The sequence below is a fragment of the Leucoraja erinacea genome, unplaced genomic scaffold, assembly GCF_028641065.1.
Source record: "Leucoraja erinacea ecotype New England unplaced genomic scaffold, Leri_hhj_1 Leri_254S, whole genome shotgun sequence".
Classification (NCBI taxonomy): domain Eukaryota; kingdom Metazoa; phylum Chordata; class Chondrichthyes; order Rajiformes; family Rajidae; genus Leucoraja; species Leucoraja erinaceus.
In genome coordinates this window covers 136,906-164,814 of record NW_026576155.1, presented here as the reverse complement: position 1 = coordinate 164,814, position 27,909 = coordinate 136,906, and the positions used below count along the sequence as shown (strand labels likewise).

At 48.7% G+C, this 27,909-nt stretch overlaps 1 protein-coding gene across 1 annotated transcript in view; it reads left to right on the top strand.

The window, feature by feature from the left end:
• Window positions 1-27,909, top strand: part of LOC129693308 (nephrocystin-3-like) — a gene marked incomplete at its 5' end in the record, with an annotated part of 48,812 nt that overhangs the window by 6,674 nt on the left and 14,229 nt on the right. Inside the window, 10 exons of the mRNA XM_055630156.1 lie at window positions 2,794-2,908; window positions 10,922-11,065; window positions 13,357-13,454; window positions 15,789-15,891; window positions 18,546-18,628; window positions 19,842-19,980; window positions 20,988-21,152; window positions 23,350-23,450; window positions 24,446-24,568; window positions 25,730-25,919. Of these exons, the coding sequence (XP_055486131.1) occupies window positions 2,794-2,908; window positions 10,922-11,065; window positions 13,357-13,454; window positions 15,789-15,891; window positions 18,546-18,628; window positions 19,842-19,980; window positions 20,988-21,152; window positions 23,350-23,450; window positions 24,446-24,568; window positions 25,730-25,919 (1,261 nt within the window). The remainder of the gene's footprint in view (window positions 1-2,793; window positions 2,909-10,921; window positions 11,066-13,356; window positions 13,455-15,788; window positions 15,892-18,545; window positions 18,629-19,841; window positions 19,981-20,987; window positions 21,153-23,349; window positions 23,451-24,445; window positions 24,569-25,729; window positions 25,920-27,909) is intronic.

The following is a 27,909-nucleotide window of genomic DNA, read 5'->3' as shown; positions in this document are numbered from 1 at the left end:
TCACCCGGTCCGCTCCTGGCTCCGGGCGAGGGTTAAAACTCCATGCGGTGTGGACAGAACGGTCGCCGGACACAGAGCCGTCGGAGGTGAGGGTGGGAGGTGTGAGCGGTGCCTCGGGGTGGGGTGAGGGGGGGGGTCGGTGCAGGGCCCAGCCGCCGTGTCTCACCTATCACACCATCTGCAAGGGAATGTGAATGGCGGGTGAGGCAGCATCTATAGAGCGGTAGACAAAAATGCTGGAGAAGTGCTTGAGTCTGAAGAAGGGTCAAACTCTACATAGATGCTGCCTCACCCGCTGAGTTTCTCCCGCACTTTGGTCTACATTGCCATTTTAAATAGCGTGCGATGGGCTTAAGCCGATTAAATTGCTTGTTCTATATGGGGAACCCGCCGACAAAAAACTATTCTCACTGGTGAGTGTGGAGGAGTGTGACTTTATTTATTTATTTATTTATTTATTCATATATTTGTTTAAATATTTTTTTGAGCGTGAAAACTTCTGTCATCAGCGTGAGAGCGTGAGAATTTCCTCAAATGTGTTAGTCTCACGCTCAATGCGTGAGAGTTGGCAGCCCTGCCATATCCCCTGACTCCTCTATCTTTAAGAGCCCTATCTAACTCTCTCTTGAAATCATCCAGAGAATTGGCCTCCACTGCCCTCTGGGGCAGAGAATTCCACAGATTTACAACTCTCTGGGTGAAAAAGTTTTTCCTCATCTCCATTCTGAATGGCTTACTCCTTATTCTTAAACTGTGGCCCCTGGTTCTGGACCCGCCCAACATCGGGAACGTATTTCCTGTCTCTAACATGTCCAAACCCCTAATAATCTTACATGTTTCAATAAGATGCCCTCTCATCCTTCAGAGTATACAAGCCCAGCCGCTCAATTTTATCAACATATGACTGTCCTGCCATCCCGGGAATTAACCTTGTGAACCTACGCTGCACTCCCTCAATAGCAAGAATGCCCTTCCTTAAATTTGGAGACCAAAACTGCACACAATACTCCAGATGTGGTCTCACTAGGGCCCTGTACAACCTCAGAAGGACCTCTTTGCTCCTATACTCAACTCCTCTTGTTATGAAGACTGCCTGCTGTACCTGCAGTGACTGATGTACGAGGACCCCCAGACCCCGTTGTACTTCCCCTTTTCCCAACTTGACACCATTTGGATAATAATCTGCTTTTCTATTCTTGCCACCAAAGTGGATAACCTCACATTTATCCACATTAAACTGCATCTGCCATGCATCTGCCCAACCTGTCCAAGTCACCCTGCATCCTCATAGCATTCTCTTCACAGTTCACACTGCCACCCAGCTTTGTGTCATCTGCAAATTTGCTAATGTTACTTTGAATCCCTTCATCTAAATCATTGATGTATATTGTAAATAGCTGCAGCCTCAGCACCGAGCCTTGCGGCACTCGACTAGTCACTGAAGAAATGTCACCCATTCCTTCTCTCCAGAGATGCTGCCTGTCCCGCTGAGTTACTCCAGCAGTTTGTGTCTCTCTTTTATTTCCTTCTCCTCGTGTCCCATTGTGTCAACAGAATGTCAAGAGTCAAGAGTGTTTTATTGTCACATGTCCCGGACAGGACAATGAAATTCTTACTTGCTGCAGCACAACAGAATATGTGAATATGTAAACATTGTATATAACGGGGAAAAAATGTTCAATAAATGTGGAAACAAGGAACTGCAGATGCTAGTTAAGACACAAAAGAATACTAAGAGCTGCATACGTTTGGGAACCTGAGGGGCAGTTTTTTCTCAGAGGGTGATAGGTGTAAGGAACAAGCTGCCAGAGGAGGCAGGGACTATCACATAATTTAAAAGATACTTGGATTGGACAGGTTTAGCGGGATATGGGCCAAACGCGGGCGTGTGGGACTAGTGTAGATGGGGCATGTTGGTATGTGTGGGCAAGTTCTGCTGAAGGGCCTGTTTCTCTGTGACTCGACGCTGGCTGTTTCCAGCTGTTGCTGCTTGGTTTGATTGTTATTGTTTATATGGGGGTGAAGTTCAGTAAAAGAGAGCACTCGGGCCACTTGAGCAAGCTCTTCCTCACTCACTGACGCGATGCTTTAGCTAATTTATATCAGGATTCATCAGTCTTCTGACATCAAGTCTGAAGAAAGGTTTCGACCCAAAACGTCGCCCATTCCTTCTCTCCAGAGATGCTGCCTCACCCGCTGAGTTACTCCAGCACTTTGTGTCTACCTTCAATTTAGGCCGGCATCTGCAGTTCTTTCTTACATTTTTAATAACGGTTTAAATAGGGGCGGCACGGTGGAGTTGCTGCCTCACAGCGCCAGAGACCCGGGTTCCATCCTGACCACGGGTGCTGTCTTTACGGAGTTTGCACCTACTCTCCGTGACTGGTGTTTATTTTCTCCGGCTTCCTCCCACATCCCAACGACGTATGGGTCAGTAGGTTAATAGGCTTTGGTAAAAATGTAAATTGTCCCTAGTGTGTAGGATAGTGCTAGTGTACAGGGTGATTGCGAGTCGGCCAGGATTCGATGGGCTGAAGGGCCTGTTTCCGTGCTGTATCTCAAAAGTAAACTCAGATGGAATTATTCCTGTGCTGTGTTTTGATTTCTGTGTGCGTGTGTCAGGGGTTATGGGGGGAAGGCAGGAGAATGGGGTCAGGAGGGAGAGATCGATCAGCCATGATTAAATGGCGGAGTAGACATGATGGGCCGACTGGCCTAATTCTCCTCCTATTCCTGATCATGTTGATCCGCGATTTGCTTTTGGTATTAACTTGTTTTTCTTGTCTTTTAAAGGATTGAGCATCAACACAAGGCTTCACCGAGTACTTTACTGTTGTATCACTTTGCAGGAAGGCCTTTGTCCACCAGCTCCGAGCCAGCGCTCATAATTAAACGACTCACCGTCAAGGTAGGGACTTGCATCAATAGACAATAGGTGCAAGAGTAGGTCATTCATCCCTTCGAGCCAACACCACCTATAATGTGATCATGGCTGATCATCCCCAATCAGTACCCCATTCCTGCCTTCTTCCCATATCCCCTGATTCCGCTAATTTTAAGAGCCCTATCTAGCTCTCTCTTCCAGGGCCGGCCTTAGGAAGTGTGGGGCCCAATTGGGAAAAACATTTCGTAGAAATATATAAATAAATAATCATGATTGAGTCACGTGTCGTTAGTAACATGACAATTCGGGGGAGAGTTCCTTTCACAGCGTGTGGGGAATCTAGCCAGGGGTAAAGTTGCAAGGAGGGAGGGAGCGTTGAGAAGGAGAGGGTCGGGTTCATGCCAGTAACACTCACTCACTCACTCAGCGCTGCTGCGGCGTTTCGGACGCCACCGCATTGTGGCTGGGGAGGGAAGCAGCTCGCGTGGCTACGAGCGGCCTCCATCACCGGACAGTGGAACCGACTGCCATCTCAACGCCTTCTGCCGGCTCGCTCACCTCTGGCAGTGCTCTCCGTCTGAACAGTGAGGGAACCAGCTCAAGAGCAAAGATCATAGAGCGGAGTGGGTCAGCAGGTGATAGATAACATCACAGCGAGCGGTGGAGCTTAGTCCTGCGAACAAGAGATCAATTGAGGTTACAAGCAGCGACTCTGGAGAAAAGGCCCTTCTTTAGACTGAACTGAACTCTCGTCGGTGAGAGTATTTGTGATTGTCTGAAGAAGGGTCTCGACCAGAAACGCAACCCTCTCCCCAGAGCCCCTGCCCGTCCCGCTGAGCCGTCACAGACAGGGAGTTGAAGGTAGACACGGGGGTCTTTCCCCCCCCCCCCCCCCCCCCCCCCTCCTCCCTAACAGAAAGGAACCGCAGATGCAGCCATCACCGCTAAACATCTAAGAATTAACTGGATGCTGGAAAATAGAAGGTAGACAAAAATGCTGGACAAACTCAGCGGGAGCGGGTGAGGCAGCATCTATGGAGCAAAGGAAATAGCCAACGTTTCGGGCCGGGTCTAAAGAAGAATCCGAAACGTTACATATTTCCTTCGCTCCATAGAGGGGAGGGGGGGATGCAGGGAGTCAGATAGACTGCGCAAAGACAGGGGGGATCCCACTGTGAGAGTAAGTCACCACCTGCGTACAGCGTTCCCACATCCCTCTTCTCCACCAAGCAAGGTACATTCCTCTCTCCCCTCCGCCTTCTCCCCCCTTCCTTCCCTCATCCTCCCCCCCCCCCTCTCTAAAGAAGGAGGCAAGGGGAGGGGGAGGGAGGTAATGAGAGGTAGGGAGAGGGAGATCTAAAGGGTAACTGGTTTTGGTCTCCAATCACCTCACAAAGGGCAGCCAACAGTGGTGGTGAAGCAGAAGGGAGAACTCTATCTCTCTCCCTCTCCTGCCCCCTTCTCGGCACCACCTCTCTCTCTGCACCCCCCTTCCCCCTCTCTCTGCCCCCTCTCTCTCGCTCCCTCTCTCCAACTCTCCCTCCTTCCTCTCTCTCTCTCCAATATCCCCCTCTCTCTCCCCCCCTATCTCTCTCTCCTCCCTTCCTCTCTCTTCTCTCTCCAATTCTCTCTCTCTCCCTCTTCCCCCCAGCCACGTTTATATCGACAGTTCACTCCACGAGTGTGTGTGTGAGAGCTGAGCTGTGTTTCTCATTCTGATTCTGCTCCGTGAGCTGCTCGTATTGACAGTAATCGTGTCCACCTCTTAACTGAAAACGAGTGGTTTGCAAACTGAAAATCCCCCCTCTATCTCTCCACGCCCCCCCCACACACACACAGACAAACACACGCAGACACACACGCAGATAGTGAGAGACACACAGCCACAGAGACACACACACAGCCACAGAGACACACACACACACACAGAAACACAGAGACAGACACAGAGATACACAGACAGACAGACAGACACCAATGTTAACAGAGACTCAAACCTCCAACCAGGTCTGCTGTTGTACGGTCCCGAACGAGTTTAACACCCCCCCCCCCCCCCCCCCCCACCCACTCACACACGGCCCGCCTGCCCGCTTCCGGCGTTTAGCGTTGAATACTCACGGCTGAGTTCGCTGCGGTGCTGGGGCTTGCTGCCCTGTAGACTCCCGCCCCCCCGGGTCTGCTCCAGAGGCAGCGAGTGACACAATATAACGCATTTACTGAGGAATGGATTGTTTGACTACTTGCTAACTACTGCCTGTTTACAAGTGTTACAGCAGCAGTTAACACATCGTTTGTTATCCATGTTCGTTTAGTAAAAAAAACCATATGGCGAATTAAAAAAAAATCTTTATTTAACATAGCGAATTTGTATTTCCATATGAAATACGGAAAATTAACGCGGGGCCCTCATTGGACGCGGGGCCCAATTTGGAAAAATCGGTCCAATCGGCCTAGGGCCGGCCCTGCTCTCTTCAAAGTATCCAGAGAACCGGCCTCCACCACCCTCTGAGGCAGAGAAATCCACAGACTCACAACTCTGTGAGAAAAAGTGTTTCCTCGTCTCCGTTCAAAATGGCCGACCCCTTATGCTGGGGTAACTCAGCGGGTCAGGCAGCATCTCTGGAGAGAAGGAATGGGTGACATATCCCCTGACTCCGCTATCTTAAAGGTATTGAAGGAATGGAAGGCAGCATTCGTTAATTATAAACACTGGAAATACTTAACAGATCTCACGCACGAACAGTTTTAGTTCTGTCTCTCTTCCCACGTAAACAGCCTGACCTGTATTATAGTGATGTGTTATAGTGATGTATTATAGTGATGTATTTGTCACATTGTCACATGAGTAACTGCAAAGTGAAATTTGTTTTGTAAATATGACACTTGCGGGCGCCGCCATTTTTTGCCGGCATTATTCAGCCTCCAAAAGTCCGGTCGGCCCGCTCGCTCGATGTACAGGAGCAGTTCCTGCGGACCGACATCCCTCTCCTCTCCTCTCCGTTCCCGGCTGTCTCTGTATCCCGGGGGAGGGAGCGCCTCCTGTAACTGACCTTGAAGGCGCTGGAGGCATTACCCCGGCTCACCTTCTTGCTGAGTACATGGACAGGAAAGGCTTAGAATGATTTTAGCCAAACGCGGGCATGGTGGGACTAGTGCAGATGGGGCAGGCATCTTGGTCGGCGTGGACGGGTTAGGCCGAGGGGCCTGTTTCCACACTGTACGACTGGAATCAATAATAGAAATAAGTAATAGTCAGTAATAATTGTCAGTGCAAACTGAAAGTCAGTCGTGCAACCAAAACGTAATCCTGAGTAGATCATAGTTGCTGAAGTTGGGCCTTGTCTTGTGCAGTGTTCAACAGTTCGCTGGTTGTTGGGGGCTAAGCTGTTCTTGAACCTGGAGGTCACGGTTTTCAGGCTCCTGCACCTTCTTTCCGATGGTCGCAGCGAGATGAGAGCGTGGCCAGGGTAGTGTGGGTCTCTGATGATGCTGGCTGCCTTTTTGAGGCAGCGCCTCCTGCAGATGGCTGCGATGGTGGTGGAGATCAATACCTGTGATGGACTGGGCAGTGTTCACCACCCCTCTGTAGATGCCTGCGATGGTGGGGACGTAAGTACCTGTGGGTGCGGCAGCATCTATGGAGCGAAGGAAATAGGCAACGTTTCAGGCTGATGCAGGGTGGGGTGGGGGAGTGGGAAGAGGAAAGGAAGAGGAGGAGCCGGAGGGCTGAGGGAGAGAGGCCATGGTCAGAGTGAGCACCACCGGAAAATGGAGGAGCAGCACCTCATATTCCGCTTGGGCAGTCTGCTCCCCAGCGCCTTGAACGTCGAATTCTCCAATTTCCGGTAGCCCTTGCTGTCTCCTCCCCTTCTCAGCTCTCCCTCAGCCCTCTGGCTTCTCCTCTTCCTTTTTTTTTCTCCTCCCCCCCCCCCCCCACCCTACAAGGGAAATCAGGGATAGTATCAAAACAAAAGATGAAGCATACAAATTAGCCAGAAAAGGCAGCCTACCAGAGGACTGGGAGAAATTCAGAGTCAAGCAGAGGAGGACAAAGGGCTTAATTAGGAAAGAGAAAATATATTATGAAAGAAAACTGGCAGGAAACATAAAGACTGACTGCAAACGCTTTTATAGATATGTGAAGAGAAAAAGATTAGTTAAAACAAATGTTCCTTGCAGCCAGAAACAGGTGAATTGATTATGGGGAACAAGGACATGGCAGACCAATTGAATAACTACTTTGGTTCTGTCTTCACTAAGGAAGACATAATTAATCTGCCGGAAATAGCAGGGGACCAGGGGTCAAATGAGATGGAGGAACTGAGTGAAATCCAGGTTAGTCGGGAAGTGGTGTTAGGTAAATTGAATGGATTAAAGGCAGATAAATCCCCAGGGCCAGATAGGCTGCATCCCAGAGTGCTTAAGGAAGTAGCCCCAGAAATAGTGGATGCATTAGTGATAATTTTTCCAAAACTCTTTAGATTCTGGAGTAGTTCCTGAGGATTGGAGGGTAGCTAATGTAACCCCACTTTTTAAAAAGGGAGGGAGAGAGAAAACAGGGAATTACAGACCAGTTAGTCTAACATCGGCAGTGGGGAAAATTCTGGAGTCAGTTATTAAAGATGGGATAGCAGCACATTTGGAAAGTGGTGAAATCATTGGACAAAGTCAGCATGGATTTATGAAAGGTAAATCATGTCTGACGAATCTTATATTTTTCGAGGATGTAACTAGTAGAGTGGATAAGGGGATGTGTTATATCTGGACTTTCAGAAGGATTTTGACAGGGTCCCACATAAGAGATTAGTATGCAAACTTAAAGCACACGGTATTGGGGGTTCAGTATTGTTGTGGATAGAGAACTGGCTGGCAGACGGGAAGCAAAGAGTAGGAGTAAACAGGACCTTTTTAGAATGGCAGGCAGTGTCTAGTGGGGTACCGCAAGGCTCAGTGCTGGGACCCCAGCTAATTACAATATATACTAGACCAAGTGCAGACCCGTTGGGTCTGTTCCCCCAACGTGTGATTGCGGGGGGGGGGGGGGGGGGGGAGCGGCATGCAGCGTCACACACACTAACTATCCCCCCCCCCGCACACACGCTAATTACCCCCCCTTGATATAATATTAGTATTATTAATTTGCTCCTTTTACTCCATAACCACCCTATCTACTGACACATAGCCCCCAACTTGCAGTCACATCTAGAGGGGGAGGGGGGGTTGAGGGTAGAGAGTGAGGGTAGAGATAGAGAAGGGGACAGAGAGAGAGAGAGAGAGAGAGAGAGAGGGGAGGAGAGAGAGAGGGGAGGAGAGAGAGCGGGGGAGGGAGGGAGGGGTGGGGAGAGTGAGGGGGAGAGAGAGAGGGGGTGCTGAGAGGGGGGTGAGGTAGGGAGCAGGGAGGGGGAGGGTGGAGGGAAGAAGGTAGGGGGTGTGGAGGAGGGAAGGGGGTTTAGGGGAGGGAGGGTGGGGGAGGGGATGGAGGGGAGCAGGGGGGAGAGAGAGAGAGAGGGGGGAAGAGAGAGAGGGGGGAGAAGAGAGAGGGGGGGAGAGAATGAGGGGGGAAGGGTGAGGGGGGGAGAGAGGGGGGGGAGAGAGGGGGGGAAAAGGGAGGGGGAGGGAGGGTGGAGGGAAGGGGGGTTAGGGGGAGGGACGGTGGGGGAGGGGATGGAGGGGAAGAGGGGAAGAAAAAGAGGGGAGAGAGAGGAGGAGTGGGGGGGAGAGGAGAGGGGGGGGAGAGAGGACAGGGGGGAGGACAGGGGGGAGGAGAGGGGAGAGAGGGGGGAGAGGGAGAGGGGGGAGAGAAATATAGAAAGAAAAAGGAGGAAGAGAGAGAGAAATTGGGGAGAGAAAAAGAGAGAGAGGGGAGTGTGTGTGAGAGAGAGAGAGCGGGAGAGGGGGTGAAGAGAGGGAGGGAGAGAGAGAGAGAGAGAAAGGGAGAGAGACAGGGGAAGAGGGAAAGAGAGAAAGAGAGAAAGAAAGAGGGATAGGGAGAGAGAGAGAGAGAATGCCTTTTTACTCAACCCAAACCCCCCAAACAACCATTTGCAGGCAGTGCGTTTTTCCTCAAACTAACCATAACCATATTTTCATTTTCAAACCAAATTAAGGGTACTTATTCACAGCTGTGTAGACATTTGTTCAGTCATTCAGAGCTCAGACCTCCATGTTGTAGAGACTGATTGGGGCACACCACTTCCTGGTTTTATAGTCCCTCCCCCCTGCCTCCAGCGAGGGCAGTAGAGAGAATGGGGAATTTTGTAAAATCATTAATATCTCTGTCATTTTTCATCGACGGGAAAAATCCTTGGCATACATACGGCGGAGGGGGTTCTGAGCAAGGTGGCCAAAAATGACGGCCGTAGGTGGCGGCGTTCTCTCGGATATCGCAGCACAGATTGCCAAAACCGGTCAAGAACAGGATTTTAGTAATATATAGATTCATGTTTTGGACGAGGAAATTGAATGCAACATCTCCAAGTTTGCGGATGACACGAAGCTGGGGGGCAGTGTTAGCTGTGTGGAGGATGCTAGGAGGCTGCAAGGTGACTTGGATAGGTTTGGTGAGAGTGCAAATGCATGGCAGATGCAGTATAATGTGGATAAATGTGAGGTTATCCACTTTGGTGGCAAGAACAGGAAAGTATACTATTATCTAAATGGTGGCCGATTAGGAAAAGGGGAGATGCAACGAGACCTGGATGTTATGGTACACCAGTCATTGAAAGTAGGCATGCAGGTTCAGCAGCCAGTGAAGAAAGCGAATGGTATGTTAGCATTCATAGCAAAAGGACTTGAGTATAGGAGCAGGGAGGTTCTACTGCAATTGTACAGGGTCTTGGTGAGACCACACCTGGAGTATTGCGTACAGTTTTGGTCTCCTAATCTGAGGAAGGACATTCTTGCCATTGAGGGAGTACAGAGAAGGTTCACCAGACTGATTCCTGGGATGGCAGGTATTTTGATATGAAGAAAGACTGGATAGACTCGGCTTGTACTCGCTAGAATTTAGAAGATTGAGAGGGGGTCTTATAGAAACGTACAAAATTCTTAAGGGGTTGGATAGGCTAGATGCAGGAAGATTGTTCCCGATGTTGGGGAAGTTCGGTCACAGTTTAAGGATAAGGGGGATGACTTTTAGGACCAAGTTTTTTTTCACACAGAGAGTGGTGAGTCTGTGGAATTCTCTGCCACAAAGTAGTTGAGGCCAGTTCATTGGCTATATTTAAGAGGGAGTTAGATGTGGCCCTTGTGGCTAAAGGGATAAGGGGGTATGGAGAGAAGGCAGGTACAGGATACCTGGATGATCAGCCATGATCATATTGAATGGCGGTGCAAGCTCGAAGGGCCAAATGGCCTACTCCTGCACCTATTTTCTATGTTTCTATCTTTGGTTTCCTCCCTCACTCCAAGGACGTGCAGGTATATAGGCTAATTGGCTTGGTAAATGGAAAATCTGTCTTTAGTGTGTGTAGGATAGTGTTAATGTGCGGGGATCGCTGTTTGGCGGTGTGGGCAAGCTGGGCCAAAGGGCCTGTTTCCACTATGTATCATTCTGTGACTCCATGATGTGCTGAATGTACATTCTCCAAGCTGTGTCAGTGCTGCTAAATTTGTTCCACATAATGGATTGTCTGAAGATGGGTCTCGACCCGAAACGTCACCCATTCCATCTGTCCAGAGATGCTGACTGACCCGCTGAGTTACTCCAGCACTGTGAAACGTCACCCATCCATGTTCTCCACAGATGCTGCCTGACCCGCTGAGTTACTCCAGCTCTCTGTGAAACGTCACCTATTAATATTCTCCACAGATGCTGCCTGACCCGCTGAGTTACTCCAGCACTGTGAAACGTCACCCATCCATGTTCTCCACAGATGCTGCCTGACCCGCTGAGTTACTCCAGCTCTCTGTGAAACGTCACCTATTAATATTCTCCACAGATGCTGCCTGACCCGCTGAGTTACTCCAGCACTCTGTGAAACGTCACTTTTCCATATTCTCCAACATACTATAATGGATGGTCTTGTTCACTTGCAGCTGTTGCAACATTCCTGGTCCATGTCAGCTCTTACACTGGATCCGAGTAAGTTACTGGAAGAGTTCCCTCGATGGCTGGAGAAATTATCTGCACGCCATCAGGGCAGTATCATCATCATCATCGACTCCATCGACCAGATCGAGGTAGGAACACGACAAGGTACTGTCATATGCTGAGAGAATGGAATGACTGGGCTTGAATGGAGTTTAGAAGGATGAGAGGAGATCTCATTGAAACATATAAGATTATTAAGGGTTTGGACACGCTAGAGGCAGGAAACATGTTCCCGATGTTGGGGGAGTCCAGAACCAGGGGCCACAGTTTAAGAATAAGGAGTAAGCCATTTAGAACGGAGACGAGGAAACACTTTTTCTCACAGAGAGTTGTGAGTCTGTGGAATTCTCTGCCTCAGAGGGTGATGGAGGCAGGTTCTCTGGATATTTTCAAGAGAGAGCTAGATAGGGCTCTTAAAAATAACAGAGTTGGGGGATATGGGGAAAAAGCAGGAACGGGGTACTGATTGTGGATGATCAGCCATGATCACATTGAATGGCGGTGTTGGTTCGAAGGGCTGAATGGCCTACTCCTGCACCTATTGTCTAGTGACAAAAGACCATTTAAACAGTAAATTAAAAAAAGGATCATAATGCTGGAAATGTTGGATTAGCTCATTATGAAAAGAGCAACTGTTAACGTTTTAGACAGATGCAAAATGCCGTAGTAACTCAGCGGGACAGGCAGCATCTCTGGAAAGAAGGAATAGGTTACGTTTCGCGTCGAGACCCTTCTCCAGACAGTAATGGGGAAAGGGAAATGAGACATATAGGTGATATACTGAGATATAGAACAAATGAATGAAAGGTATGCAAAAATGACGGTACTCGGGGCTCTCGTGGACATTTTACAACATGTTGAAAAATCTTCACGAGTCTTCACGAGTTTGCCGTGTTTCCCGAGTACACGCCGTTAGCGTTACGAGCCGCTAAGAGATGTCCCCGAGCTCTGTCGTACTCGCTACGTACATTCTACGTGCTTACCATGAGTTTGATTTTTTTCTTTACTTGGGAGAGCTCTTGGGTGAACAATGGGACAGGGCTTTAGAACTATTTTGAAAACATCCAGTGAATTGGCCTCCGCTGCCTTCTGTGGCAGAGAATCCCACAGATTCACAATTCTCTAAAAAAGTGAAAACGTTTTTTTCCTCATCTCAGACGTAAATGGCCAACCCCTTAGTCTTAGACTTTTCGTAACACTTAGTTTTGGCAATGTAATTTATTAATTAATTTAATGGTGTGGGTGTTTTTATTAAGGAATATGATATCTCAACAGCTAAAGAAGTTAATAGCTTGACACATTCATCAGAACCCTCTGGCACAGAGGAGGAGGTCTAGCGCACAGCATTCAGAGCTTCCTGTTCAGGGCCATTTCACAATTAACCATCCAATGATTTTCTGAGCTGTGAAATTGGCTCATTTATTGCCCACCAAACGTTCTGTGGAATGTCTACTCTCATAATTAACACCATAAGAAAGCCCTGTTTATATAGTGATAAATGTTAAAGACTGCATGCAATAAACGTCTCCTGGCTTCCTCACCCCTGCATCTGTTTCCAGAGCATCTGTTTTCATACTCATACTTACTTCATTAGCCACGTATCTAAGAAAGAACTGCAGATGCTGGAAAAATCGAAGTTAGACAAAAATGCTGGAGAAAAGAGCGGGTGAGGCAGCATCTATGGAGCGAAGGAATGGGTGATGTTTCGGGTCGCGACCCTTCTTCAGACACGTCTCAGTTTGAAAGAGAAAAACATAGAAAATAGGTGCAGGAGGAGGTCATTCGGCCCTTCGAGCCAGCACCGCCATTCATCGTGATCATGGCTGATCGTTCCCAATCAATAACCCGTTCCTGCCTTCTCCCCATATCCCTTGATTCCACTAGCACCAAGAACTGGTGAGTCTGTGGAATTCTCTGCCTCAGAGGGCGGCGGAGGCAGGTTCACTGGGTGCTTTCAAGAGAGAGCTAGATAGGGCTCTTAAAAAATAGCGGAGTCAGGGGATATGGGGAGAAGGCAGGAACGGGTTTCTGATTGGGGAGGAGCAGCCATGATCACATTGAATGGCGGTGTTGGCTCGAAGGGCCAAAAATGCCTACTCCTGTACCTATTATCTATTGTCTATCGCTGCAACTGTGACCATCCCGTACAGAGACTGTGAGTCTACCCGATCTATTCCTCTGGTGATTTTGAACACGTGTGTGTGTGTGTGTGTGTGTGTGTGCGTGTGCGTGCGTGTGTGTGTGTGTGTGTGTGTGTGTGTATGTGCGCGTGTGTGTGTGTGTGTGTGGCTGTGTGTGTGTGTGTGTGTGTGTGTGTGTGTGTGTGCGCGCGCGATGAAGCAGTGCCTCGGTTGTACACAGAGTGTTTATTTGCTTTCAGCAAGCTGAGCGTCACATGAAGTGGTTAATCGACCCACTCCCTGTAAACGTCAGAGTGATCGTTTCTGTCAACGTGGAGACCTGCCCGCAAGCATGGAGGTCGGTAACCAAATGCTTTTTGACGGTAGACAAAAATGCTTCAGAAACTCAGCGGGTGGGGCAGCATCCATGGAGCGAAGGAATAGGTGACCTTTCGGGTCGAGACCCTTCTTCAGAGCATTCAAAAAATGCTTTTTGACAATCTTTTTATGTTGAGCTTAAAGGCCCTGTCCCACTGAAGAAGGGTTTCAGCCCGAAACGTCGCCTATTTCCTTCGCTCCATAGATGCTGCCTCACCCGCTGAGTTTCTCCAGCACTTTTGTCTACCAACATTTTAAATGTGCCTTTGGCAATTATTGTTCAATTGTATTTTGTTGTTGCATGTACCTAGACAAAGCGAAATTCCTTTTCAGTAAAAACCTTGTAACATTGATTTCTCTAACTTCAAGTAACCGCGGCATTCCCTCGCTCTCCATCCCTCCCCCACCCAAGTCGCACCAGCTTCTCGTTCTCACCCAACAAACAGTTGACAACGGCCTGTTTCCTTTATCATCGTTACTTGTTTGCATATCATTCATTCATTGTTCTTTATCTCTCTACACCACCGTCTGTATCTCTTGTTTCCCTTTTCCCTAACCAGTCTGAAGAAGGGTCTTGACCCGAAACATCACCCATTCCTTCTCTCCAGAGATGCTGCCTGTCCCGCTGAGTGACTCCAGCATTTTGTGTCTATCTTCGAGTCTAAGTTCATGTTCATACGTGATAGTAGCAACGTTAGCCTGTCAATAATAGTGGCTCTTTCCACTTGGATTATTTCGCTATGAAATGTTTTGCCTCATAAGAGCAGAATTAGGCCATTCGGTCCATTACGTCGACTCCGCAATTCTATCATGGTTGATCTATTTCTCCCTCCTAACCCCATTCTCCTGCCCTCTCCCAGTAACACCAGCCACCCGTACTAATCAAGAACCTGTCAATCTCCACTTTAAAAACTTGGCCTTCGCAGCAGTCTCGGGCAAAGAAAACCTTGCTCTACATGGGTACAATCATACTCGAGTACAAGAGGATAGAGAACATGGATAGGTGACGTTTCACAGAGTGCTGGAGTAACTCAGCGGGTCAGGCAGCATCTGTGGAGAACATGGATAGGTGAAGTGTCACAGAGTGCTGGAGTAATTCAGCGGGTCAGCTAGTCCTGGACTCTCCCACTAGTGGAAACATCCTCTCCACGTCCACTCTATCCAAGCCTTTCATTATTCTGTACATTTCCATGAGGTCGCCCCTCATTCTTCTAAACTCCAGCAAATAGAGGCCCAATGCCGACAAACAAAACTGACAACCGCACCAATCAAGAATCTATCTATCTCTGCCTTAAAAATATCCATTGACTTGATCTGCACAGCCTTCTATGGCAAAGATGTCCACTTGTCAGCGCCCTTTATATGCCGACTATTTGAACACCTTGGGTATGGAAGGAAAGGATTTCACTGCGACTTGTCACCTGTGACAATAAAGCGTTCATTCATTCATTCATCATTAGTTCAATAGTGTGGTTAAGGTGATATTTGGTGCCGCTATGATTTGTGTCACTGCGCGTCCTTGGAGTGCGGGAGGAAACCGGAGCACCCGGAGAAAACCCCACGCAGGTCACGGGGAGAACTTGCAAACTCCGTGCAGACAGCACCCCGCTGTCAGGATGGAACCCAGATCTCTGACTGGCTGAGTTACAAGGCTTAAAGCCAGTTTCTTTCCCGAGGCCGTGAGACTTTTAACCTCATTGACTGAACCCTCACCACCTCAGTGAACTGTCTGCTGCTACTGATGCTGCTATGGACATTATTATGCTGCCGTCTTTTAACCATGCTGCTTTTTTACTTTTTACTATTTATCCATAGGCTCATTATTATTTAGATTTTATTGTGGAAGGTTTTTATATGTTAGAATTTAATGATGTCTTTACTGCACTTTATTGATGTCAATTGACAATAGACAATAGGTGCAGGAGTAGGCCATTCGGCCCTTTGAGCCAGCACCGCCATTCAATGTGATCATGGCTGATCATCCACAATCAGTACCCCGCTCCTGCCTTCTCCCCATATCCCCTGACTCCGCTATTTTTAAGAGCCCTATCTTGCTCTCTCTTGAAAGCATCCAGAGAACCGTCCTCCACTGCCACAGAATTCCACAGACTAACCACCCTCTGTGAGAAAAAGTGTTTCCTCGTCTCCGTTCTAAAATGGGTTACTCCTTATTGTTAATGAAAGGTACATGTCTTCCTGCACTATTACGCTGCTCGGACCTGAGTACAAATTTCATTCATGATTCATGTGGAAGCATGTTTTTTATCGAATGACAATAAATAAATAAATGAAATGAAATGTATGTTACAACCAGGTTGTGGCCGACCCTTCACCTTGACCCGCTGAGCCCGAAGGACGTCATAGCTCTGATCACCGCAGAGTGCCACCACGCGGACGTCAAGCTCACCCGAGAGCAGGTTTGTACTCAGCCGTCGACAAAACCATCTGTACATTTGACGGTTTCACCCAATGCAAACAGCGAGGACATTCTTGCCATTGAAGGAGCGCAGCGTAGGTTCACCAGGTTAATTACCGGGATGGCGAGTCTGAAACTCAGTACGATGAAAGAACGGGTGGACTGGGCCTGTATTCGCTGGAATTTAGAAGGATGAGAGGAGGGGGATCTAATTGAAACGAGGAAGGACATCCTTGTGATTGAGGCAGTGCAGCATAGGTTCATGAGATTGATCCCTGGGACTGTCATAAGAGGAAAGATTGAAAAGACTAGGCTTGTATTCGCCTGAGTTTAGAAGGATGAGGGGGGATCTCATAGAAACATATAAAATTATAAAAGGACTGGACGAGCTAGAAGCAGGGAAACTGTTCCCAATGTTGGGCGAGTCCAGAACCCGGGGCCACAGTCTTAGAATAAAGGGGAGGTCATTTAAGACTGAGCTGAGAAAAAACGTTTTCACCCAGAGAGTTGTGAATTTGTGGCATTCCCTGCCACAGAGGTCAGTGGAGGCCAAATCACTAGATGGATTCAAGAGAGAGTTAGATAGAGCTCCAGGGGCTAGTGGAATCAAGGGATATGGGGAGAAGGCAGGCACGGGTTCTTGATTGGGGACGATCAGCCATGATCACTATGAATGGCAGTGCTGGATCGAAGGGCTGAATGGCCTCCTCCTGCACCTATTTTCTATGTTTCTATATAAAACTCTTAAGGGATTGGACAGGCTAGATGCAGGAAACGTATTCCCGATGTTGGGGGGATTCCAGAACGAGGGGTCGCAGTTTAAGAATTAAGGGGTAGGCTATTTAGGAGTGAGATGTGGGAAAAACTTTTTCACCCGGAGAGTTGTGAATCTGAGGAAATCTCTGCCACAGAAGGCAGTGGAGGCCAATTCACTGGATGTTTTCAAGAGGGAGTTAGATTTGGCTCTTTGAGCTAACGGAGTCAAGGGATATGGGGAGAAGGCAGGAACGGGGTACTGATTGTGGATGATCAGCCATGATCATATTGAATGGCGGTGCAGGCTCGAAGGGCCGAATGGCCTACTCCTGCACCTATTTTTCTATGTTTCTATGTATGTGGGTAAGTGAACGATTAAGAGGGATAATACAGCATTGATACGATCTGATGCAATGGAATAATTATCCCAGGAGGGTTATTGATCCACCAACAGTCATAAAAACACAGAATACATGGAACATGAAATGAAAGTGACGAGTGGAAAGGCTTGGGGATGTGCTAAGATTGAGATGGATGGGGGGGGGGGGGGGGGGGGGGGGGGGGGGGGGGGGGGGGGGGGGGGGGGGGGGTGGGGGGGGGTCAGACTCGGTCTACCCCACAACAGAGGAGTTGTACAGTTTGATAGCCACAGGGAAGAAGGAACTCCTGTGGCGGTCCATGCTGCATCTTGGTGGGAACCAGTCTGTTGCTAAAGGTACTCCTCAGGTTGGCCTGAGGTCAATGAGGTCGGCACGGAGGTGCAGCGGTAGAGTTGCTGCCTCATGGCGCCAGAGACCTGGGTTCCATCCTGACTCCGGGTGCTGTCTGTACGGGGTTTGCAAGTTCTCTCCATGACTGTAGACTAGTGGCTCATGGTATGAGTCATGCATTTGTAGTTACGCCCACGAGCCTGTTAGCGTCGCGGTCTGCTGCATTCCGTTAGTCTTAAAGTGAACTCTCAAGTGAGAAGTTGTATTGCTGGTTCTTAATAAACTCTATATAACCTGACCTGATGTGAGGCCACTGTTATTAGAAACATAGAAAATAGTGCAGGAGGAGGCCATTCTGCCCTTAGAGCCAGCACCGCCATTCATTGTGATCATGGCTGATCGTCCCCAATCAATAACCCGTGCCTGCCTTCTCCCCATATCCCTTGATTCCACTAGCCCCTAGAGCTCTATCTAACTCTATGTATGCATATATATATATTCTATGGTATTTGGTCACACTGATGTGATCTGTTCTGCATTTATGCCTAAAATATTCTGTCGTGCTGCAGCAGCAAGCAAGAATTTCATTGTGCTATCTGGAACATCTGACAATAAACTCTCTTGACCTGACTTGATCTTTGAGGGGGGAGACGACATTGTTATGGAAATGATCTTTGCTGTTTGTATGCCTGTATAAGGTTAATTCCCGGGATGGTGGGACTGTCATGTGCTGAGAGAATGGAGCGGCTGGGCTTGTACACTCTGGAGTTTAGAAGGATGAGAGGAGATCTCATTGAAACATATAAGATTGTTAAGGGCTTGGACACACTAGAGGCAGGACACATGTTCTCGATGTTGGGGAAGTCCAGAATCAGTCGGCCACAGTTTAAGAATAAGGAGTAAGCCATTTAGAACGGAGACGAGGAAACACTTTTTCTCACAGAGAGTGGTGAGTCTGTGGAATTCTCTGCCTCAGAGGGCGGTGGAGGCAGGTTCTCTGGGTGCTTTCAAGAGAGAGCTAGATAGGGCTCTTAAAATAGCGTAGTCAGGGGATATGGGGAGAAGGCAGGAACGGGGTACTGATTGGGGATGATCAGCCATGATGACATTGAATGGCGGTGCTGGCTCGAAGGGCCGAATAGCCTACTCCTGCACCTATTGTCTATTGTCTATTGTCTATTGTATGCAGGTGAAGCGGCTGGAGAAACATTGCCGATCTGCAACAACGTGCAACGCGCTCTACGTTACTCTCCTGGCCAAGATGCTCACATGGTGAGTGCCACGCAGTTTGTACGGGGCCCTGGTAAAACCACATCTGTAGTATTGTGTACAGTTTTGGTCTCCTAATTTGAGGAAGGACATCTTTGTGATTGAGGCAGTGCAGCGTAGGTTCACGAGATTGATCCCTGGGATGGTGGGACTGTCATATGCGGAAAGATTGAAAAGACTGGGCTTGTATTCAATGGAGTTTAGAAGGATGAGGGGGGGGGGGGTCTTATAGAAACATATAAAATTATAAAAGGACTGGACAAGCTAGATGCAGGAAAAATGTTCCCAATGTTGGGCGAGTCCAGAACCAGGGGCCACAGTCTTAGAATAAAGGGGAGGTCATTTAAGACTGAGGTGAGTTTGTTTTTTTTCATCCAGAGAGTTGTGAATTTGTGGAATTCCCTGCCACGGAGGGCAGTGGAGGCCAAATCACTGGATGGGTTTAAGAGAGTGTTGGATAGAGCTCTAGGGGCTAGTGGAATAAAGGGATATGGGGAGAAGGCAGGCACGGGTTATTGATTGGGGATGATCAGCCATGATCACGACGAATGGCAGTGCTGGATCGATGGGCTGAATGGCCTCCTCCTGCACCTATTTTCTAAGTTTCTATGTTTCACACACACATACACATGATGTGCTGGCTCTTGAGAGGGTTCCTGTACAGGAGGGTCACGACAATTATCCCAGCAATGAGTGGGTTCCCATATGATGAGCATTTGTCGGCACTGGGCCTGTACTCGCTGGTGTAAGAAGGATGAGGCGGGGGACCTCCTTGAAATTTACAGAATAGTGAAAGGCCTGGATAGGGTGGATGTGGAGAGGATGTTTCCACTAGTGGGAGCGTCTAGGACCAAAGGGCACAGCCTCAGAATTAAAGCATTTTCCATTAGGAAGATGAGGAGGAATTTCTTTAGTCAGAGGGTGGTGAATCTGTGGAATTCATTGCCACAGACGGCTGTGGAGGTCAAGTCAGTGGTTATATTTAAGGCAGAGATAGATAGATTCTTGATCAGTACGGGTGTCAGGGGTTATGGGGAGAAGGCAGGAGAATGGGGTTAGGAGTGAGAGATAGATCAGCCATGATTGAATCGATGAGCCGAATGGCCTAATTCTCCTCCTATCACTGTTGTACATGTTTCATTTGATTAAAAGTTACCACCAGCTTAGTATATTAAAATGCCTGGATGCTAATGTGATGATGGTTGTCTCTGTTTAGTGTCAAAGGCCTTGGAGATGTCGACGTTATTGTCCAGCAGTGTTTTGAATGTCAGGACACCGTCTCCTTATACAGGCTGGTGCTGCAGTCTGTACAGCAGGCCCTGCACACTGACGGGGCCAAACAACTAATGCAGGAGGTGAGGACAAGTGTTGCTGTGAACTCGGAGATATCTGTACGGATGGAACCCGGGTCTGGCGCCGTGCCGACCTAATGTCCTTAGTTATATGGTAACAAAGAAAGAACAGTGTTGCACATTGTCCCAATTCATAGGGACCAAAGGGGTGAGTTGGGCCGAAGGGCCTGTTTCCATGCTGTATCACTGTGACTCTATGACCTGTCTACCTGTTTCTTAAGCATTGGCATAGTCTCTGGCAGTTTGTTCCATACACCCACCTGTGTGAAAAAGTTAGCCCTCAGATTCCTATTAAATCTTTTCCCCTTCGCCTTGAACCCATGTCCTCTGGTCCTCAATTCTCCTACTCTAGGCAAGAGACTCTGTGCATCTGGGCATGAAGAGTTTTGTGGGATATCGGTCATATACAAGCAAGTGGGGGGGGGGGTGGGGGGGAGGGGGTGGGGGGGAGCCCAGCACAATCGAGCCATCCTCAGTTTACAGATACAGGATAAAGAGTGTAAAAATAGACAATAGGTGCAGGAGTAGGCTATTCAGCTCTTCGAGCCAGCACCACAATTCAATGTGATCATGGCTGATCAACCACAATCTACCCCGTTCCTGCCTTCCCCCCAAATCCCCTGACTCCGCTATCTTTAAGAGCCCTATCTAGCTCTCGTGAAAGTATCCAGAGAACCGGCCTCCACCGTCCTCTGAGGCAGAGAATTCCACAGACTCACAACTCTCTGTGAGAAAAAGTGTTTCTTTGTCTCCGTTCTAAATGGCTTACTCCTTATTCTTAAACTGTGTGTGGCCCCTGGTTCTGGACTCCCCCAACATCGGGAACATGTTTCCTGTGTCTAGCGTGTCCAAACCCTTAACAACCTTATAAGTTTCAATGAGATTACCTCTCATCCTTCTAAACCGAGGTTGTACCTTCCCTAGGCTTAAGGTCTGTCTTTGGAAGGTATGTGCTTTTCAATGGTGAGTAGGGAGTAGTAAGTATTTCCACATGTGTTTCCCGTTTGCAGATGCTGTGCCTGATCTACGTGAGCCACAACGGTGTGAGTGAAGGTGAGCTGCTGCAGATATACCCTGAGCTTCTCTGGCCCACCTTGTCCTCGCTTCTCCGCAGCTTGCAGAGCACGTGCGTGCTGGCACAGAGCTGTGGCCTCCTCAACTTCCAGCACCTGCAGGTGAGAACACCTGCTTTACAGTTGCGTTTAATTTATGCCCATGTCTTCCAGAGATGCTGCCTGACCTGCTGTCTCTCCGGCACTTTGCATGCACAGAAACATAGACAGTAGGTGCAGGAGTAGGCCGTTCGGCCCATGTGATCATGGCTGATCATCCCCAATCAGTACCCCGTTCCTGCCTTCTCCCCATATCCCCTGACTCCACTAACTTTCAGAGCCTTATCTAACTAAGGGGGAGTTAAATGTGGCCCTTATGGCTAAAGGGATCAGGGGGTATGGAGAGAAGGCAGGTACAGGATACTGAGTTGGATGATCAGCCAAGATCATATTAAATGGCGGTGCAAGCTCGAAGGGCCGAATGGCCTACTCCTGCACCTATTTTCTATGTTTCTATGTTTAATGCATCCAGTGAATTGGCCTCCACTGCCTTCTGTGGCAAAGAATTCCACAATTATGAATTCAGAATTATGTGTGAAAAAGTTTTTCTTCATCTCAGTTCTAAATGGCCTACCTCTTATTCTTAAACTGTGGCCCCTGGTTCTGGACTCCCCCAAGATCGGGAACATGTTTCCTCCATCGAGTGTGTCCAATCCCTTAATAATTTTCTATGTTTTCTATATGATCCCCTCTCATCCTAAATTCCAGTGAATACAATCCCAGTCGCTCCATTCTTTCATCATATGACAGTCCCGCCATACCGGGAAATAACTTCGAGAACCTACGATGCTACAATAGCAATAATGTCCTTCCTCAAATTTGGAGACCAAAACTGCACACATTAGACCAGGTGTGGCCTCACTAGGGCCCTATACAACTGCAGAAGGACCTCTTTTCTCCTATACTCAACTACTCTCGTTATGAAGGCCAACATGCCATTCGCTTTCTTCACTGCCTGCTGTACCTGCATGCTTACTTTCGTGACTGCTGTACAAGGACACCCAGGTTTGTTGTACCTAACCTCTCCTTTTCCTAACCTGACCATTTAAATAATAATCTGCCTTTCTGTTCTTGCCACCAAAGTGGATAACCTCACATTTATCCATATTGAACTGCATCTGCCATGCATTTGCCCACTCCCCCAACCTATCCAAGTCACCCTGCAAGCTTAGCATTCTCTTCACAGTTCACACTGCCACCCAGCTTTGTGTCATCTGCAAATTTGCTAATGTTACTTTTAATTCCTTCATCTAAATCATTAATGTATATTGTAAATAGCTGCGGTCCCAGCACCGAGCCTTGCAGCACCTCACTAGTCACTGCCTGCGATTCTGAAAGGGACCCGTTAATCCCTCCTCTTTGTTTCCTGTCTGCCGACCAATTTTCTATCCATGTCAATACTCTACCCCCAATACCCTACCCCCAATTTTGCCCACTAATCTCCTATGTGGGACCTTATCAAAGGCTTTCTGAAAGTCCAGGTACACTACATCCACTGGCTCTCCTTAATTATCCAGAATCTGTACCCTGTTCCTGCTTTTTCCCCATATCCCTTGAGTCTGTTAGCCCCAAGAGCTAAATCACTACCTTCTGTGGCAGGGAATTCCACAGATTCACAACTCTCTGGGTGAAAACATTTTTTCTTCATCTCACCTTCCCCTTATGCTTAAACTTCGAGCCCTGCTTCTGAACTCCCCCGTGGGGAACATTTTTCCAGCCTCTTGCCTGTCCAATCCCCTAAGAAATGTATCTGTTTCTATAAGATCCCCTCTCACCTTTCTAAATTCCAGTGAATACAAGGCCATATGACAGTCCCGCCATCCCGGGAATTAACCTGGTGAGCCTACGCTGCACTCCCTCAATAGCAAGAATGTCCTTCCTCAAATTAGACCAAAATTGCATACAATACTCCAGGTGCGGTCTCACCAGGGCCCTGTAGAACAGCAGAAGTATCTGCCACTGTTGTATCTGCCACTGTTGTATCTGCCACTGTTGTATCTGCCTCTGTTGTATCTGCCTCTGTTGTATCTGCCTCTGTTGTATCTGCCACTGTTGTATCTGCCACTGTTGTATCTGCCACTGTTGTATCTGCCACTGTTGTATCTGCCTCTGTTGTATCTGCCACTGTTGTATCTGCCACTGTTGTATCTGCCACTGTTGTATCTGCCACTGTTGTATCTGCCACTGTCTTATCTCCTCTATCGTATATTAAATGCCACGATCATCGTTGTTGAGCATTTACAATCTTATTGAGTTGCAGGCTTTGGACGCAGTGCGATTGGAATATATGGAGAAAAAAGGACAGGATTCTGTTACAGTTTACAGAGAAAAACTAGTGCAGTATTTTTCGCATCAAATGAGGTATCTATGGTCCTGTTTTCTTTGTTAAACTTATTCTGCTAACTCAGGTCATTCATTGAAATTTGGTTCTTATCCATATAAATTAGACTCATTCTCCTAATCTCTGCACTTTGTCCCAAACACCTGCCTGTCAAAAAAAAAACCTCTCACCTGTGAATACCTATTACCTGCCACGCTTTGTTCTGTCCCAGCTTTCTTCTCCCTCCCCCCCCCCCCCCCCCCCCCCCCCCCCACCCCCCCCCAAGTCTGAAGAACCGTCCCGTCCCGAAACATTACCTATCCGTTCTCCAGCGATGCTGCCTGACCCGCTGAGTTACTCCAGCACTCTGTGAAACATCACCTATCCATGTTCTCCAGCGATGCTGCCTGACCCGCTGAGTTACTCCAGCACTCTGTGAAACGTCGCCTATCCATGTTCTCCACAAATGCTGCCTGACCCGCTCTAGTTGGGGATTGGATGGTTTAGTTGTCTTTTAAATGTTGCTCCAGTACCTACTACGACCTCCTCTGGCAGCTCGTTCCACTAGTCATAGAGTGAAACAGTGTGGAAACAGGCCCTTCGGCCCAACCTGCCAACACCGACCAACATGCCCCTTCTGCACTAGTCCCACATGGCTGCCTTTAGCCCATATCCCTCCAAACCTGTTAATAGACAATAGGTGCAGGAGTAGGCCATTCGGCCCTTCGAGCCAGCACCGTCATTCAATGTGATCATAGCTGATCATCCCCAATCAGTACCCCGTTCCTGCCTTCTCCCCATAAGAGGCTAATCTAGCTCTCTCTTGAAAGCATCCAGAGAACCTGCCTCCACCACCCACTGAGGCAGAGAATTTCATAGACCTGTCCTGTCCATGCATCTTTGCAAATATGTCTTAAACGTTACGATAGCTCCTGCCTGTTCTACATTAGCCTTGTTTTGTTTGCATGCCATTTGTTTGGTTTATCAGGTGGGTTTATTCCGGTTGGTGAGTGATTAACGATGTGTGTTTCTGCAGTCAGGGCAGAGTGACGTGGCGGGGAGTGGATGAGTTGCCCTGGCTCTTCCTGCAGCAGGGGGACAAGACCAAGCTGCACGGCTGTCTGCTCAACCTTTTTGTGTCTCAGAACCTGTACAAGAGGTAGGCCGCTGGACTGCTCAACAACCAACCAAGTTACAAGTACCCGAGGGTGGGGGAGGGGGAAGCACACAGGTGCCATCTCAGCACTATCGAGTCCAGAGATCCTATAGCGAGCAAAATAGATCACTCGACGATAGTACGGTCGACCAACTCCACAATGTCAGGCCGCAATTCCGTCGGACAGTGCGGATATGGAAACAAATCGCATCTCCGTCGAGGCAAGAATTTGAAAAATAGTCTCCATCAACTCCACCCCCCCCCCACATAAAACAAACCAAGGAAGAATAAAACATACTTTTTAACACGTGCTTAAAATAACAAAAAAGAAGAAAGGACAGACAGACTGCTGGTGACATCCTTTCTAGCTTAGACCTTGGTTGGCATGGATGGGCTGGGCTGAAGGGCCTGTATCATATGCGCGCGTCTGAGCACAGTGGACTTTTTTTCCCTTATTTATTATATTGTTTACAGTGTACTATGTTCCCATATTGTGTTGTGCTGCTGCAAGTAAGAATGTCATTGTTCTATCCGGGACACATGACAATACAACACTCCTGACTCTTGACTATCTCTCAAGTCTAAAGACGGGATGGCACGATGGCGCAGCGGTCGAGTTGCTGCCTTACAACTCAGAGTTGATGTCTGCAGCGCCAGAGACCCGGGTTCGATCCCGACTACGGGTGCTGTCTGTGCGGGGTTTGTACCTTTCCCCGTGACCTGCGCGGGTTTTCTCCGAGTACTTCGGGTTTCCTCCCACACTCCAAAGACGTGCAGGTTTGTAGGTTAATTGGCTTGGGTTTGTATACTTGGTATAAGTGTAAATTGTCCCTAGTGTGTGTGTGTAGGCCTGTGCTAATGTGCGGGTGATCGCTGGTCAGCGCGGACTCGGTGGGCCGAAGGGCCTGTATCCACGCTGGATCTCTACACTCAAGTCAAGTCAAGTTTTTTTCGTTACATACACATACGAGATGTGCAGTGAAACGTAAAAGTGGCAATGCTCGCGGACTTTGTACAAAAAACAAACAAACTACAAACAGAATGGAACAGAATCACATATTCTTTTACATATTAAATATTGTGGGAGGAAAGAAAAAGGAAAAAGAAACAGCAATTATAGTTTACTAAACTAAACACTGCGTGTGTGTGTGCGTTCTTTTACAGAGGCCATTTTGCAGAGCTGCTATCCTATTGGCAATACGTGGGGATGGATAAGAATTCCATGGCTGCTGCTTACTTTGAGTCATTGAAGCAGTATGAGAGGAGCTGTGAAGGGGAGGACATGATCGTGCGCTTGGCAGATCTCTACGAGACGCTAGGCCGCTTTTTGAAAGACTTGGGCCTGCTGAGCCAGGTGGGTGTGCTCCACGGTGTCAGCGCGGGGAAAAGCTCACCGTCTCATAGAAACAGGTGCAGGAGTAGGCCATTTAGCCCTTCCAGCCAGCATCGCCATCCAATATGATCATGGCTGATCATTCACAATCAGTACCCCGTTCCTGCCTTCTCCCCATATCCCTTGATTCCGTTAGCCCGAAGAACTAAATCTAAATCTCTCTTGAAAACATCCAGTGAATCGGCCTCCACTGCCTTCTGTTGGCAGAGAATTCCACAGATTCACAACTCTCTGGACGAAAATGTTTTGCCTCATCTCAGTCCTAAATGGCCTACCCCTTATTCTTAAACTGTGTGACCCTCTCTGCCTCAGAGCGGTGGAGGCAGGTTCTCTGGATGCTTTCAAGAGAGAGCTAGATAGGGCTCTTAAAGATAGCGGAGTCAGGGGATATGGGGAGAAGGCAGGAACGGGGTACTGATTGGGGATGATCAGCCATGATCACAGTGAATAGCGGTGCTGGCTCGAAGGGCCGAATGGTCTACTCCTGCACCTATTGTCTATTATCTATTGTCTCCTGGTTCTTGACACCCCTAATATTGCAACCATTTCTGGACCACTCCCAACATGGGGAACATTTCAGGACTCCCCCAACATGGGGAACATGGTCTCATCAGTAAAGCTACCAGCTATGGACCATGGACAGGATAGCACGCAACAAAAACGCTCTTCTCCGTACCATTGGTACCCATGGCAATACTGCTGCTGCTGCCACACAACGCCAGAGAGCCGGGTTCAATCCTGACCTTGGTGCTGTCTCTGTGGAGTTTGCACATTCTTCTCCCTGTGACCGCGTGGGTTTCCTCCAGGTGCTCTGGTTTCCTCCCCACATCCCACAGATGTGCAATTGGTAGGCCACTGTAAATTGAAACAGGCCCTTCGGCCCACCAAGTCCCCGCCAACCAGCGATCACCCCATACACAAGCATTATCCTACACACTGAGGATGAATTAATGAGGGCAATTAACCTGCAAACCTACACGTTTTTGGAGTGTGGGGTGGGGGAAACCGGAGCACCCGGAGAATACCACCGTGATCACAGGGAGAACGGACAAACTCTGTACAGACAGCACCCACAGTCAGGATCGAGCCCGGGTCTCTGGCGCTGTGAGGCAGCAACTCTACCCGCTGCGCCACTGTGCCGCACAAAGACAAAAGGGCCTGTCCCACGAGCATGCGACTCCATGCGGCAAGCGCGACCTAACGTGGTCGCTTGAGCCGTACGGCCTCGCTGGGCCGGTCCCACTTCGATCGTCGGAGTTGGTCCCGACATCGCGCGGGGCTCCGAAAAACTGACCGTGTTCAAAAATTCTGTGCGGCAACGGCTTGCCGGCCCGCAGCCGCCTCAACAGGCGTGCGCAGCGTCTCGACGTAGTACGCAGCGTCTTGACGCTATACGTCACGCGCAAACTTCCCACGGACTTCGCTCGAACTTCACGTCACTCACTCGACCTCTGCGCGGCCAACGCTTCCGGTTTGGTCGCACTCACCGCATGCGGGCGCATGCTCGTGGCACAGGCCCTGTACGGGGAACACTCGACCTCCGCGCAGCCCCCGCATCCGGTTTGGTCGCGCTTGCTGCATGCAGGTCGCATGCTTGTGGGACAGGCCCTAAAGTCCAACACGTCCCCTACAACTTTCACCAACTTCTACAGATGCGCCGTAGAAAGCATTTTATTGGGATGTGTCACAGCTCAGTTTGGGGAACGGCTCCATCCAAGAAATTGCAGAGAATTGTGGACGCTGCCCAGACCGTCACACAAACCAACCTTCCTTCCGTTGAATCTGAAGAAGGGTCTCGAACCGAAACGTCACCCATTCCTTCCCTCCAGAGATGCTGCCTGTCCTGCTGAGTTACTCCAGCATTTTGTGTCTACCTCCCTTCCATTGACTCCATCTACACCTTACGCTGCCTCGGCAAGGCCACCAAATCAAGGACGACTCGCACCCCGGT